General features: G+C 43.1%; 1 protein-coding gene across 4 annotated transcripts in view; it reads right to left on the bottom strand.

Annotated features, from left to right (window-relative positions):
* The window catches only part of Csnk2a2 (casein kinase 2 alpha 2), a 42,362-nt gene that overhangs the window by 8,662 nt on the left and 17,279 nt on the right, over positions 1-16,421 (bottom strand). For 3 of the 4 annotated variants that reach the window (XM_076571620.1, XM_076571622.1, XM_076571619.1), the window contains 5 exons: positions 7,768-7,827; positions 2,784-2,867; positions 1,999-2,109; positions 1,190-1,291; positions 652-752 (listed from right to left, as the gene is read on the bottom strand). In XM_076571620.1, the coding sequence (XP_076427735.1) occupies positions 652-752; positions 1,190-1,291; positions 1,999-2,109; positions 2,784-2,867; positions 7,768-7,785 (416 nt within the window). In that variant the 5' untranslated portion in view covers positions 7,786-7,827. The remainder of the gene's footprint in view (positions 1-651; positions 753-1,189; positions 1,292-1,998; positions 2,110-2,783; positions 2,868-7,767; positions 7,828-16,421) is intronic. The other variant, XM_076571621.1, reaches the window with a different exon arrangement.

The following is a 16,421-nucleotide window of genomic DNA, read 5'->3' as shown; positions in this document are numbered from 1 at the left end:
AATAAGCATATGCATGGAGGGGAGGTGGCTCAGTGGTTAAGGGCACTGGCTGCTCTTCCAGTGAACTCAGGTTCAGTTCCCAGCATCCACATGGTGGCGCTTAACGATCTGTAACTCCAGGTCCAGAGGACCCCTTTTTTGGCTCTGCAGACACCAAACATACACACACGGTGCATATACATGCACATAGGCAAATCATGCTTACATATAAAATAAAAAGAAATAATTTTTTAAAAAAGGACATGCTTTGACCAAATAAACATTTTTTTCTATAACATTATGATTTTGTTTTCCATTTGCTTCCACAGGATCTCATGATTCCCAGGCTGCTTCAAACTCAATGATCCTTCTGCTGCAGCCTCCCAAGTGTTGTGATTAGAAACATGCACACCCACACATGGCTTATTTTCCATTTTTCTGTTGATAAATAGGCCAAGGCAGGTAGATCTCTGTGAATTCAAGACTCGCCCTGGTCTACATAGCAAGTGAGATCCCACCTCAATAAATAAATAAATATCAATACTCATGTTAGAAAAGGGAAAGAAATTGGATTTTGTCTAATCTTCCCACTTCTGAAATAGAGTGAAGTGCTTGCCCCTCCCTCCCTCCCTCCCTCCCTCCCTCCCTCCCTCCCTCTCCTTTCTTACTTACTGTCCCAAGATATCATTGAAGTGTGGATCTAGGTCTATGTGGTACTTCTTCAGATACCCATACAGTTCATCTGTCCCCAGAACCTTGGCAATTCGAACAAGCTGAAACACAAAACAAACTGACCAAACCACCAAGCACAGAGCTTCCCATGAGCTTGTGAGGACACTGTGCCTGGGAATCAGGAAATTCCACACTGAGCACTCAAATCTCTACGGACCGAACAGAGACCTGAGTCTAGGATAATCAAAGAGACTCAAGGACACAATGCTCACATGAGTGCAAGTTTCTGAACTGCTTTTAAAGGGTTAACCTAATTTAGATGCTAACACCTTTGGGGACACTGACCAAGTAACTGGAGTCTGATTTTGTTAGACAAAGAGGAGCTTTACCTTTTAGACCCATCTTGAAAGTTCACCATAGACAGCATTGTCTGTCTCTGCATGCTTGGTGCCCTCCTGCCCATACACACACTCAATGCCTCCTTCCTGTCCCTGAGCTATTTCCCTAGTGATGAAGAACCAGGGCTGAGTCTGCTCACCTGGTCATAGTTGTCCTGCCCATGGAAGAACGGCTCCTTTCGGAATATCATGCTTGCTAACATACAGCCCAAGCTCCACATGTCCAAGCTGTAATCATACATCTGAAGGCAGTGAGGACGGTCAATCAGTCAAGGATGGTTAGAAACCCTGGTTCTCATATTCACCTGACTTCTGAAGATTAGCTTTTTTTAAAAAAAAGATTTATTTATTTATTATGTATACAGTGTTCTGCCTGCATGTATGTCTGCAGGCCAGAAGAAGGCACCAGATCTCATTACAGATGGTTGTGAGCCACCATGTGGTTGCTGGGAATTGAACTCAGGACCTCTGGAAGAACAGCCAGTGCTCTTAACCTCTGAGCCATCTCTCCAGCCCTAGCCCTGACTTTTAAGGCACTAGAGCCTTATACATATTAGGCAAGCATCTATTATCAAGCTCCATCCTCAGCCTTTCTATAGTTATTTTAGAAATAAAAGTCATTCATTTCCTTTAAAAAGAAAAAAAAAAGAAAGCCATCAAGAGACTCAGCTGGTCAAGGCTGTCAAGCCTACTAACCTAAGTTTGCTTCTAAGAACCAATATGGCAGAGAGAACAAGCTCCTGAAAGTTGTCTTCTGATCCCACATGGCTGTGGCACAGTATGTTCATACATATACACATAAAGAATTTTTTTTTAATGTAGTTGAGAAAAACCTTTAGAATAGAAGAATAACTGGGTTTTGAATACATCCAAATTGACTACAGAGCAACCAGGAAAACCCCTAAGAGAATATAAAAATAGCTCAGAGCAGCTTCCCCGACAAGTTCACCTGATAGTCCACAAGGAGCTCTGGTCCCTTGAAGTACCTCGAGGCCACTCGAACATTGTACTCCTGAGCAGGATGATAGAACTCCGCCAGACCCCAATCAATCAGCCGGAGCTATGAGAAAGACAAGACCAAACAGAATGCAAAAGGGCACTTCAAGATGCCCACGCCTATGTGGAGGCCACACTACATTTCTACAACTGGTAGCTGGCCACAGATAGTGTACCCATGAAAAACTACACTTTAGAAACCGCAGATGAAGTCATTTCTGGAGCAGAGTACTTGGAACGGATTTTACTCTCCAGATCAAAAGTGTTCAACTGTTTTCCGTCTCCATGCTACTTACATGTGGTACACAATCCCCCATCATTCATAGCTCTTAACATCAGCTCCAGGCACTACTGAAGGACTTATGTGCATACCCCACTCCAGAAGAGAAGCACTACTCTAGTTGGTCATTAAGCTAACACTGGCTATGACAACCAGAGTTGGAGAAACCCAAGTGTACTTTTCTTAGGGCTAGTCAGATTGCTCTAATGGTTGTGAAGAAGCAAAGCAGAAACCACTGCTGTCGTTTCTTCCTGAGACCCTTTGAACACTAAAACCAAAATAAAACCAGTGACCATAGTCAAGGTCACTTGCACTTCCTGGAGACTAGAGGAGTCACAGTAACGCAGTTTACTGAAGAGATCAGTGGTGGTCTGCAGACACCACAATGCTATTGGACAATGTTTAGGTTTTCCCTAAGCCTTCAGCAAAGATTTGGTGCTGCCTGGCTGGGTTGGTACCTTTTTCTGTTGGTGATCTATCATGACATTGTGAGGTTTCACATCCCTGTGCATGATTCCCTTGCTGTGGCAGTAATCCAGAGCCTAGTAGGTAAGAAAGCACAGAGAAAAGTAAGCAAACCCTCTACCACCCCCAACGCAAACACATTTTTATTATCTGTGACACTTGAATTTGAATAGTCTCAAAAAGGGCAGCTTACTGCCTTTAAGGAGAGAGAAAAAAGATGCTCTCCATGGACACCACAGCTGGCAGCCAGTAGGAAGGGGGCTGTCGATGATCATGCTGAATGAAGGTTGCTTTAAAAAGGGAATGAGAGACCAGAGTGTGGGACCTCAGAATCCATGTGGGCATGAAGAATGACATCTTAACGTATCTTTTAACATGGCAGACTTAAGCTATGTGGGCAATGTGAATTTTCTAGATTAAGAAGCATTTACATTTTCATTAAATATAAAACCTGAGCCAGCATTCAAGAATTATCATTACTACTCTACGAGAGAAAATGACTTCCTGAAATATAATCAACATAAAAGGATTTAAGTGTTGAAAGCCAAAGATCTTTAGTAAACTGAGAGCTGTGTAACCACTGCCACCATGTTTTGGAACTTTCCAGGATCTCTACAGTTCCCTGGGGCTCATTCTTAGTTAATGCCCATGCCAAGCTACTCCCAGCCACTGGTTAATCTGCTGTCTGTTTTGGAGACTTCTTTCTGCTGGACATTCCTAACGGCACAGTACTTTGTCCACTTTTCTCACTGAGCTTATTTATTTTTGAGACCAAATCAATTACGAACTTACTAGTTTACTGACTTGGGTTGTTTCTATTCTGGCTGTTGACAACAACGTTGCACAGTCATAGGTAGGTTTTTGGGAGGTTTGCATCTATTTATCTTGGGTACATTTTTTAGGGGCAGAAATGCCTTGTTGTAGGATAACTTTACAATTTCTAAGGAACTGCCTGCTTTCTCAAATTCAACACATGATAGTTCCAGTCTCTTTACATTCTCACCAACACTTGTCACTATTTTGTTTGTTTTTTCGAGACAGTGTTTCTCTGTGTTGCCCTGGCTGTCCTGTAACTCACTGTGTAGACCAGGCTGGCCTCAACTTACAGAGATTCGCCTGCTTCTGTCTCCTGAGTACTGGAATTAAAGGCATGTACTACCACTGCCTGGCTGTCATTGTTACTTTTTCTTTTAGTTTCTCAAGACAGGGTTACTCTGTGTGACAGTTATGGCTGTCCTGGATCTCACTCTGTAGATCAGGCTAGCCTCGAACTCACAGAGATCCGCCTGCCTCTGCCTCCCAAATGCGCCACCGCCGCTGCCGCCCAGTCCCTGTTTTAATTCCAGCTCTTCAGGTAGGTTAAAGTAGTAGCTCAATGTGTTTCTGATTTGTATTTTCTTATTAGTGATGAAAAAATTATGTGTCATGTGTTTATCAATCACTCTATATTTATATTGCCTTTGAAGAAATGTTGATTTAAATTTTTATCTTTAAGTTTGGATTAATACGCCTTTTTCCTTTTTATTGTTTACACAGTTCAGTCAGGCTGCCCTTTACTCTCTCTGCACCCAGACTGGCCTCAAGGTCAATATCCTACCTCAGACTCCTGAGTGTTGGGAGTATAGGCATGCTCACCACATCCAGCTTTTCTCTTTTTTTTTTTCTACTACACCCGACCCATACACTCACAGCTCTTAAGTCTTCTTTACCATACACACCATGCACCACCTTTGTGAACCCCACAGTTAAACCCTTTGGCTTAAAAAGCACTGGAAAGCTTCACTAAGCCAGAAAACCCTTCACACGGGAGCTATCCTGTACTCAACAATGTTCAGCACAATACCTGGCGTCTACTTAGTCTAAGTGTCAGTTGTGCCACTCAGGCTGTGACTAGATACCCAGTACCTCCTGCTGGAGAACAGTGGCAGACTAAGGACACGTGCCAGGCATCTTTATGCTGGAGGTGTATTTAAAGAGGGGAGGGCGGACAGTAGTGGTGGTGGTGGTGGCGGTGGCGGCGGCGGCGGCGGTGGTGGCGGCGGCGGCGGCGGCGGCGGCGGCGGCGGCGGCGGCGGCGGCACACGCCTTTAAATCCCTGGACTCGGGACGCAGAGCCAGGCAGATCTCTGAGTTCAAGGCCAGCCTGGTCTACAGGGGGAGATCCAGGATAGCCAGGGCTACACAGAGAAACCCTACCTTGAAAAACCACAAGGGGGGGGAGAGGGGGAGAGAGAGAGAGAGAGAGAGAGGGAGGGAGGAAGGAAGACTATCAGCATATTAGCATGCATAAAATGCTCCCTGTCTGTAGCAACAATAACATACAAGGTTTGATGCTTTGAATTTGAATTTGGAGAGTGGGCAATACAAAACCTGGGGATAGAGGTGAGAGATAATCTCAAAAGAAGGAATACTAGAAGGCAGGAGCCCAAGAGCACTTTCTGGACATCCAGCATTTCCTCTACCAGCCTTGTCCATCATTTTCTGTAGCAAAGGTAGCAATCTGTAGCTGTGGTGTGTCGCAGAGTAGCCGCTAGCTACAAAAGGCCACTAAGCACTTGGCATGTGACTAGTATCACATGGGTAAAGAACAGAATTCTTAAGTTTTGCTTAAACGTCTACCATAGACCTAAGAACACTTGGCTGAAGGCTTACAGATAGAAAGTCTAGTATCATGGAAACTCAAAATTTACTTTACAACAGCTGTAGCGAGATTCCATTGTGTGGGCTGTGCCTTCTTTCAACTGGCATTTTGTTTAAGCAGTATTTCACAGTTCCCACCCAAACCCCATCTCAGCAGTTTTCTTATGAAACTAGGGTCCATGAGGGCACATCCCCCTGAATCTGAATCAGATCACATAAAGCCCTGGGGGTGGGGGAGGTCACTGAGCAGTCAGTCACACATAGCCTTCAGCCTCAATTTCTTTTACATTTGCTGTGAGGTTAAATATTTCCTACTTCTATCTCTTCTCTAAAAGAGAAAATGTTGATTTCTGCCATTTTACCTCGTCTTTGTCAAAGATCTAATCCAGACAATACCTGGGAAGTGAGAAATAAACGAAGGGCCAAGGCTGGGGGAAAAAAAGCAGTAGTGATTCATTCTTGGCAGTGTTCACTGGCCAGACACCCTGTGGGGCTCCTAACACACTCTAAGTTCCCTGAAGAGATACTTCAGTTATAAAATCTGCTACAGCTTCTGATCATTCATTAGCAGGAAGAATACTGCCACACTAGACAGTAGCATGGCCCTCAGCACTGAGGACAGATGTACTAGGTTCTGTCTTTATCCAGCTGGTACTTGCTAAAATCTACAAACCTCAACACTGACTTCAATGAGCACTGAGAAATGGGCAGTTGCTCTCAAGGGTACATGTATGTGGCTTTCTGGGATGAGCCTCTAGGAAATACAGCTAGCTTGCTGTTCAGAGCACTGCAGACCTCTTCCTACTGGACTTCTAGTCTGGAGAAGACACAGTAAAGGCGGACCACATCAAGCTCCAGTCTACCCTTACCAACCAAAAGGAAGCTCAACAGACATGGTGTGAATCCCAAGGCCACCACTCTGACTCCAGCAACAGGCAGATCATTCAAGTACAAGTCTAAGGAGAAGCATTCATTTCATGGAGCCAGTTCTTCAAACTTCACTCCCTAAGTCCAGCCTTGCTCCAACCTGGTATTTTGTTCAAGCAGTGTTTCACAGTTCCCACACAAACCCCAGCTCAGCAATTTTCTTAACTGAGATCTACAACCACTAACCCCCCCTTCCCCAAATTTTTACAATACTCTTTATTTAGTTATTTATTTATTTATCTTGGAGGTCTCACTTTGTAGCTCTGGCTGGCCTGGAACCAGGCTTGTCTTGAACTCAAGAGATCCTCCTGCCTCGATCTCCCCAGTGCTGGGATTTAAAGTCATATGCAGCCATGCCTAGTCAATTCTTTATTTATAAAGCACTTCTGGGGGTAGTTCATGGTTCTTACTAGGTTCTTAGTGATTCATTATGCTAAAAGGGACATGTAGCATTTTCAGAATGCTTTATTTATGTAAGTGTTTTCTTACACAAATGAAAACATTCCTCCATCAACTGATAATGCTTCAAATTTTTTTTTTATTACTTGGTATTTATAAGCCATTTAGAAGGTCCACCCATCACTTCTCTCTGGATTAAGTGCTAGTCAGTGCTTGGGAATAAGGGGTATATATTCTCATATAAGAAAGAAATAGTAAGACAGTTCAGAAAAAAAAATGGCTGCCAATTCTGTCGACATCCCTCTACATGATTTTCCCATTGGGAAATAATAACCATTTTATACCCTTTGAGGTCAAGGGCTGGCCACAGGATTGACTTTTGTCAACAGGGTACTGGCAAACCAGCAGAGGCCAAGTTGAATTGTTTACACGTTGAGGTCTCTATTCTTACTGCTATTTGAAAGACAGGACCTCATCTAGTCCAGCAACTCCAGCCTATATCACAGATACATGAATGAAGCTAACACAGACCATTCTGTCTCAGTCAGGTAGACTTGAATCTAAAAAAAGTTCCCAGACTAACTCATGAGATTATGAGCAATAAAAAGCCATTTTAAAGTCTTTAAATCTGAGGTGACTATCTACACAGAAAACACTAGGATTAATTAACTGGCAAAGAAAAAACTCAACTGCCAAAAAGAGCCTTTTTTTGATCTTTCTTTTTTCTGGGCTATTTATTGACCTCATGGTTCAGTGTTTAGCACAGTCTCTGTGATTGATCTCTCTACACCCAAGTTGGTATCAGGGGGTCGTGAGCTTTGTATAATGGCTCTGTACCCCTTCTGGCCAGTCTTCTAAGTTTTACTGAAAATCTGTGAGGTCTCACAACAGAATTCTTATCAGAAGTTAAGTCTCACTAGATTCTCTAGGTATCAGGAAATATTCTGCTTGAATTCTGTCTTTTCAAAAACTTCTTAAAGGAATGAGCCTGAAAAAAAAAATGCTACTTACTTTAAGTAGTTCATACATATAAAACCGGATATCAAAGTCAGTCAGGATCTGGTAGAGTTGCTGAAACAGATTCAGAAAATAGAAAGTTAATTTAGTCTGATTGTATTTGCTATTCTAAACATCGGCATTCCTTTGCGAACTTAGCTACAATGGACACCCACGCCTTCACTGCCTGACCTGGAGTGGCAAAGACGAGGAATCCGCCACTCCACCTTGAGTAGAGAGGGAAACACTTCAGCCAACTTGATCCTTACTACTTACTATGCCACAGTTCTAACAGCCACTGCCACACTGCTGTGAAGTCGACGCTGTCTCGCTGTCCACATCTAGCTGAGCCCACCCAGCACATAGCACACCTGAAGACCTTCCCACCGATGTGGACTAGTGTCAGGGGAATGAAGTGGCTTGTAAAGGGACAGAAGGAAAATGAGGGACATTTGGAGACACCAAGACTTTTCAAAAACCTATGTACTCTGTTCCCCACCAAACAATTCCAGGCTGAAAAAGATTTCGCAGGAAACAACTGACTTTTTTTTTTTTTTTTTTTTTTAAAGAACAGTAGAATAAGGCATTAAAAATAAAAAGGCAGGAGTGTCAAACACAATCACAAGACAAGCTAACATACTCATGGAAACTTTCATTACTGATAATCCAGAGATCCACCTCACGGGAGTTTGAAATAAATTTCAATTTCTCGGAGCAGAGTAGCAGGATCATTAAAGTACCACAAGTGTAGTCAGACACTATGCATTGCCTTTGATAGTCAGTCAAGTCCAAGTAAATCTTTCCCTGTCAATCTCGGCAGCATTTTCTATAATTAAAGTTAACTGAAATGACTTTAAACTTTTCCTCTATTAGAAAAAAGAATCACAAGTCACAGAGATGCTCCAAGGAGCACAGAATGGTTACACTGAGATTCTATAGAGAGTAAACTAAAACCACTTATCTGCAAATATGACAAAGAAACTAACAAAAAGCACAGGTTTAGAGGAAGAGGACACACTCCCCCCCCCCCCCCAGAGAAGAGTGACTTGCCTTTCCAGCTTAGGAGGAGGAATACACAGCTCTATCTCGCAGCCCCAGACAGCTGCTGGGTTGCTAGGGGCTGAGCTGGACTCAAGCACCCTTACCCACTATTTCTGCCAAGTAGTTTCAGCTTCCTCAGGACCAAACCCCAGGTTTCTGTCTCTCCAGCCCTGTGCTTCAAGGCAGGTTTCTTAGCTAGTACTTGGTCACAACTGGCAACCAGAATGTATAGGTCTAAGCTTTAGATACCAACTTGGGTGTGGAGAGATCAATCACAGAGACTGTGCTAAACACTGAACCATGAGATCAATCAATAGCCCAGAAAAAAGAAAGATCAAATTGGTGAAACCTCAGAATGCTAGGATTTTTTATTTCTAGAAAATCAATATGGGCTATTTTATTTGAACCTTTATCTATAAAAGGCTTTTCCTCTTGTATCATGTACTAGCTATATCAATCATCATATAAAGGGCCTAAGGTATAAAAATAAATGTCCTTGGACTGTCAACAAAGTATTTCTGACTATTCCCACCAGTACCAATTTTACTGAATATGAAAGACATTACCTACACAACAGCGCTTGGACCTCTTCCATCACAAAGCTCTGAATGGCTGGCCATCACCCAGACTGACCTCCTTTTTTCACAAGTTCTTTGTGGGATAAGATTAAACTACATCTGGACCAAGTAACCTCCTGGGCTTATGATTAAGGCCTCTCCAGGGGCCAACCTGGTTTCTTCTAATTGTTGTTGCTCCACTCTCCACTGCGGGCTTCAGGAATCCCTTTCTCTGAAGACATCAACATGTATCTGCTTCTCCATTGTCCCTTTCCAGGGCCCTCTCCAAACCATCCCACCAGCTGTCTACACAGAAACAGGGCTCTCTCCCTTCTTTGACCCTGGAGGCCATGCTCTCCCTCTGTGGCAGTGGTTCTCACCCACCCCAATGCTGAAGCCCTTTTACACAGTCATTCATGTTGTGGTGACCCCCAAATATACAATTATTCCGTTGCTACTTCATAGCTGTAATTTTGCTACTGTTATGAATGGTATGTAAATATCTGATATGGACCCCAAAGGGGTCCCAACCCATAGGTGAGAACCACTGCTCTAAGGTGTTCATAGCACAGTGAGACTCTCAGCTGCCCTAAAATTAGCACCAGGTACTAACAATGACCTGGAGTTCTGAAGGTAAATCCTCACTATTGTAAACATGAACTTGCTACCTGCCTAGAGTCCCACACCAGTGTTGCCTGAGTACCTGGCTATGTACATATGAGGGAAACAGCTGCCCTCAACTGATGGTCACTACTGTGGCGATTCAGGATCTCTGAACTCTCCCCACCTTCCCGAGTGTCATAAATCCACTGCACAGCCGTGCCCTACACCCATTTCCTCCACCAAGCTCTCAAGGCAAACCCTCACAGAGCAGGACAGCAGGTCTAGCTCCTCCACTTGCTTTTATAATGCTCACCAGTTAGTGCAACAAACAGAACCTATCTCCCAAGAACTAGAGTCCATGTTAAACTCCCTAAGAACCACACTTTCCCTCTAGCTATGTAGAGGATATAATTAACCAAGCAACTGCAGAATACTGGCAGGAAGTAAGCTTTGCTCACATTTGCATAAGAGACTTATCAAAAACAAACCAAGCTATGTTTCCTGGAAGATTATGGGCTCACAAGTAAAGGTACTTGCTACCACGCCCAACAACCTGAGTTAGATTCCCCTAGGACCCACATGGTACAAAAAAGAACTGCCTCCCACAAGTCTGATTTATACACACACACAAAGATTATGAAGGTAGTAAGGAAGAAACCACTTACCTATTTCAGTTCACCTGCAAGGCTTCACACACACTGGTGTTTCCCTAGAAATCAGTTCTACTACAAGAGGAATCTAAGGAGCCTGGGTGAACATGTCTTTGGCTTTTTCCCCCCCCCCCCCCGAGACAGGATTTCTCTGTGTAGCTTTGCGCCTTTCCTGAAACTCACTTTGGAGACCAGGCTGGCCTCGAACTCACAGAGATCCACCTGCCTCTGCCTCCCGAGTGCTGGGATTAAAGGCATGTGCCACCACCGCCCCACCCGTCTTTGGCTTTTAAAATAAACCCTGAAACATGTGAAGAGGAGAATGGCAGACAATGCAACTTAATAACCAGGCTTGAGTCTCCTGTACAAAGTACAGACACCCAAGGAATGGCCGCACTCTTAATGCATGCACTCTTAATGCATGCATGCAGAACTTTAAAGATGCTAGGGGCAGGGCAGTGTGTCACAGCCAGTCAGATCCCACACCAAGTCCTTGCCCAATGGCTACAATTCAAGAGGACTTCATTCTCTATGGACTCTGACCCAGCACACAAGAGCACAGGTATGAGAGGTGTGAGAACACAGAGCAAGCACACACAGCTCAGTCTACACCAAGAAACCTCAGGGCTCAAATGGAGGAAGACCAAAAAGGAAGAAATATAAAGTGAAAAACAAGCGTTATTTCATGCTGTAGCCACCCATTTAGATACTGCTAACATGTAACCTTAAGACAGAAACAAAACAAAACAACCACCCCCCCCCCCAAACCCAGTGTTTTTGGAAATTTAAGGAACTAGAACACATTTTCAATCTAGCAAATAAATGTTACAACCTGAAAATGTCACAATTCTTACAAGGAAATGATAAAATGTTAATGACTTCTAGCTGCAGTCCACTGGTTCCTCTGATGAGGAACTATCCAGTCTATAAGCCCCACAGGACCAGCTAGCACAGGGTGCTGCTATTCCTCAAAAATATCAAGGTGGGTGAACCACCACCTTCTCAGGAATGAAGCTCAATTTAGTCTTACCAATCTTCAATGTTCAAATGATGTCTTTTACTTAAAACTTAGGTTCATTTTATTTTATTCTTTTTTTTTTTAATTGTAACATTCTAAATGTATAGATAACTAACATGTCTCAACAGATACCTTTTCCTTTGGACTTGTTCTGAGACATGGTCTTCTACACAGCTCAGGCTGACCTAGAACTCACTATGTAGATCAAGCTGGCCTTGAATTTAGATTCTCCTATCTGGTCTCCTTAGCACTGGGAGTACAGGTGTGTGCCACCACATCCAACTCTCACTTGAGACACTTTCAAGTTGAGGGGTATGCTGTTAAGTGGTCACACTAACTCTCAGAGATGACTTTCCCATTTCTTTTTAACGTTCTGTCTTCTTAAGGGCCACTGTGTTTCTTTCACTGTCTAACACTGACAAACAGAAAACAACCGGTCGCTTTCAAGGGAACTGACCAAGCTAGTGCCTCTCCCATGAAGTGAAACACAGGGAAAAGGAGAAAGGAGCCATCACGGGTTAAAACATGACCCACTTGAAATCACAAAGCAGACGTCACCAGGCTCCAAACAGCCAGCGCTATCAGGGCCGGGGATCTGCGGTGCTTGGGACCAAAAGTGGTTTTTCAAGACAGGGTTTCTCTGTGTAGCCCTGGCTGTCCTGGAACTCGCCCTGTAGACCAGGCTGGTCTCAGAGATTCCCCTGCCTCTGCTGGGATAAAGGTGGTCGCCACCACCACACTTTGTTTCCAATGTTGGATATGGTATTTTTCAGCTTTTAGAACATGTGCATATAAATAATGAAGTATCTTGGTGACAAGACCCAACATAAAATTCATTTATGGTTTTGTTTTGGGGGTATTTTTATTTTTTGAAATAGGGTCTCATGTAGTCCAGGTTGACTTCAAACTCCTAATCCTTCAACTTCTGCCTTACAAGTGCTAGGAGTAGATGTTCCAGCCACATCTGGACAAAATCCAAAATCCATTTGTGTTTCACATATACAGAACAAAGGCAAATCCAAACCTTTTTTTTTTTAAGAGACAGGGTCTTACTATGTAGTCCTGGATGGTCTCAAACTCAGAGATCTACCTGTCTCCCAAGTGGTGAGATTAAAGGCATCACATCCAGTTCATTCAATATTTTAAATAGTTCTGGTCATGAAACAAAACTTTCATGGTGTGCTTCCCATTTTCTACGTTGTGGGGTGATAATGATACTGTGCATCACTTCACATTTGAGATTTGTAGACTAGGGATGCACAACCTTGATGTATCCTATTTTCTGGACACAAGTACAATCAAATTAGGAGTCAACGATAAAGGAATTTTTGAAAACCCCAGTTGATCTTAAACCATATACTCATAAACATATAGCTCTAAAAGTCATGGGGGCAATAGTTACTGAGAAAGTTCTGAAAAAGGTCATGGAAGTAGATGGATTACAGTGTAAATAACTAAACTTCTTGAACACTGTGGCTAACACAGGAAAATGCTAAGGTTCCATTAACAGCCCATTCAAGAACCAAGTATGATAACGTCCAGCTAACTCCAAGATGACTCAGCAAAAAGACAAGCTAGCAATGGGAGGGAAGGACAGATGCAACAGCCAGGACGTCAAAACACCGAATGGCTACTCAAAGTGCTGAGAGGTGGCTGATGTGCAAAGTCTGGGAGAAAAACTCCTAATCCAGTTTAAAGTGTACATTTCCTTTTTCTTTCTTTCTTTCTTTTTTTTTTTTTTTTTTTTTTTGGTTTTTCAAGACAGGGTTTCTCTGTGTAGTTTTGGGGCCTGTCATGGATCTCACTCTGTAGACCAGGCTGACCTCGAAGTCACAGAGATCTGCTTGGTTCTGCAGCCTGAGTATTGGGCTTAAAATTGCATTTCTAATTAAAAAACTGTCATCTAACATGGACAAATAAGAAGTTAGGAGGAGAGCTGCCTAGATTTACACACTGCATATACACTTTCAGAGACTATGATGAGGAAAAGCTGCCCAAACTTATTTTACAAACGTAATATCACCTAGATACCAAAATGAGATGTCTGCATAATGAAGGAAATTTACCGATCAAAACTGATTATCAACTGGTCCAAAACAACAGTCACGAAGCCACGTGAGCACACAGCACTGCTGCTTTTATTTTGTCGTGTAGTACTGGTGATGGAACTAAGGCCCTGTGCCAGAGGGACGTCAGTGCTAGGTGAACACACAGACCAAGCCACAGCATAAGCCGAGCTCGTCACGGTCACACAGCACCCTGACATTCAACCAGGACAGACACCCTCTGGATATCCCTTAAAGCCAGTCATTAATGCACTTCACACTAACAGGGAAAAAGATGAAGAGGAAAACCAAACTTTCCCATTCAGGCAGACACAGTACAAAGTAAAAAAATCCTTACGGACATAAAGACCAAGAGACTGCTCATTTGTGACCTGTCATCCTATCCAGAAAAGAAACTAATTATCTAAGCACCATCATTTATCCTTCCAAAACACACTCTACCTGATATTTAGTGTTCTTTTAGGATGACCAAAATAGCATGGTTCAGTATTGAAAGGGGATTCCCACCCTCTGCTTCGCCTGAAGGTCCTCTAAAGGAAAGCAGTTACGGCCTGGGAAGGAGAACTCCAGAACTGAGGGAGACAACAGTAGGAAGCCAGAAAACATGTTCATGGACTTAAAGCTGAAAATTCAGCCAACAGTGAGGAGCCCATAAGCACAGAGCTTCAAACTAAGAAGCACCGAAAGGCCCAGACATGGACAGAGTCAGCTAAGTCTGAAAGAGAGCAAACAGCAAGCTGGAGCCAGCCAGCCACTGAGATTGCATAGCCCTCTACTGGAGACCACCAAGAGCCCAGAGTGTCCTCAACAGCCCGTGAGAGCATTACTCTAAAACAAGGGCAGCAACTAGAGAGCCAAACAACAAAACTGTGAAGAAAAACAAGTGAAAGGCATGGGGAGAAAATGCAATCATCTCTATGAGAAAACAGATATTACATAAAGCGTAAGAGAAGAGGACACTATTTTTAAAAATTCAGAGACTGAAACGGACTTCTAAAGCACACCGAAGTCTAACATCTGAATTATATTCTAGACAGTGAGAACAAGAGAGGGGCGGATGTCAAAGAACACTGACACCACGGAAAGCCATGAGCTGTCAGATGGAAAAGGCCCAGCAAGAATACAGAATAAAGGATGAAAGGAGCCCACAGGAAGGCACATGTCTGGACATTCAGAAGACTGAGAACAAAGAGAAATTCCTAAACATTCCCAGAAAAAGAAAGGAAAAAAATCTATAAGATCCAAGAGGAGGGGCTCCAGTGCTGACATTGGAACAAACACTTCAAAACTGAGGAAATCGTGAATTTCAATGTACGATTACACCCCAATGAAGACGTAAGTGAGGATAAAAGATATTCTCATATACCCAAGTCTCAAAACCACCGATCTCCACAATTCCTTTAAAAGAGCATCCATTAGAGCATCTATGTCTTCAGAATACTTCCTTTAAGGGTTTCCCAGGATGTTAGAATTCCTGTCAACTCCCCACTGAACCCTGATACAGCACCCGGCAGACACCACTTTTGAGAAACACAAAATGCTGAAGCCACACTGATTTCATCTGTAAAGGAGTTGTAACAACAAAGTATTTGTTACATACAGGAAAAGGTGCATTGGGTATAAAACTCACTACTCTCCGGCGGTGGTGGCGCACGCCTTTAATCCCAGGACTTGGGAGGCAGAGGTAGGCGGGTCTCTGTGAGTTTGAGGCCAGCCTGGTCTACAAAGCGAGTTCCAGGACAGCCAAAGCTGTTACGCAGAGAAACCCTGTCTCAAAAAACCAAAAAAAGAAAAAGAAAAAAAAAAAAAACCCTAAAATCCTTAATCGGGGAATAAGGGTAATGAGAAATGAATAGGAGAAGAGTACATTAAGACGGGCGGTGGTGGCGCACGCTTTTAATCCCGGCACTTGGGAGGTAGAGGCAGGTGGGTCTCTGTGAGTTCGAGGCCGGCCTGGTCTACAAAATGAGTTCTAGGAAAGGCACAAAGCTACACAGAGAAACCCTGTCTCAAAAAGAAAAAACAAACAAACAAAAAAATAACTCACTACTCATTTTAAGTAAATGCCTTTTCTTTCCTTAGTTTTCATTAGATACCCTTAGAGAGATTACCCAAGAAAATGATATGTGCAAGTAAGGTTGTTTCATTTCACCTGCAGCATGGATGCTGGATACCTGCATCTTCAACTGACAAGATGGTTTTATCTCTAGCTTCTAACTCAGCAAACTCCCAAATGTCTGATTCCTTGCCAGAGGGTTGTATTCACCCTCAAGTCCTCTCATACCCCTGGAAAATCAACATCACTGTTTTGTTTTTTATATATATTGTTTTCAAACTGTGTTCTAAAAAAGGTTTTCTTTTTGTACATCTTAACACCAGAAACCTCATTAGTAGGTTCATGTTTTAGTTTCAATAAAACAAATTCATAAACCAAGTTAATGCTGCACATGGCTGCTTACTTCTATAATTCCAGTACTCAGGAGACCGAAGCAGAAAGACTATAATAAATTCCAGGCAAACCTGGGAGAGAGTGTCTCAAAAATCAGACAAGATTTAAAACATTCTTTTAAAGGAATGCTTCAGCTGGGAACACTGGCAGACACTTGTAATCTTGGTCCTCAGGAGCCTGAGATAAAGTCTGAGGCCAACATGAGTTAAACGAGACACTATCTTAAAAACTTCAGGCCAGGCGGTGGTGGCACATGCCTTTAATCCCAGCACTTGGGAGGCAGAG

Source organism: Peromyscus maniculatus, chromosome 5, assembly GCF_049852395.1.
Source record: "Peromyscus maniculatus bairdii isolate BWxNUB_F1_BW_parent chromosome 5, HU_Pman_BW_mat_3.1, whole genome shotgun sequence".
NCBI classification, from domain to species: domain Eukaryota; kingdom Metazoa; phylum Chordata; class Mammalia; order Rodentia; family Cricetidae; genus Peromyscus; species Peromyscus maniculatus.
The sequence above is the reverse complement of the archived record's forward strand: the minus strand, read 5'-3'. Positions and strand labels throughout refer to the sequence as shown.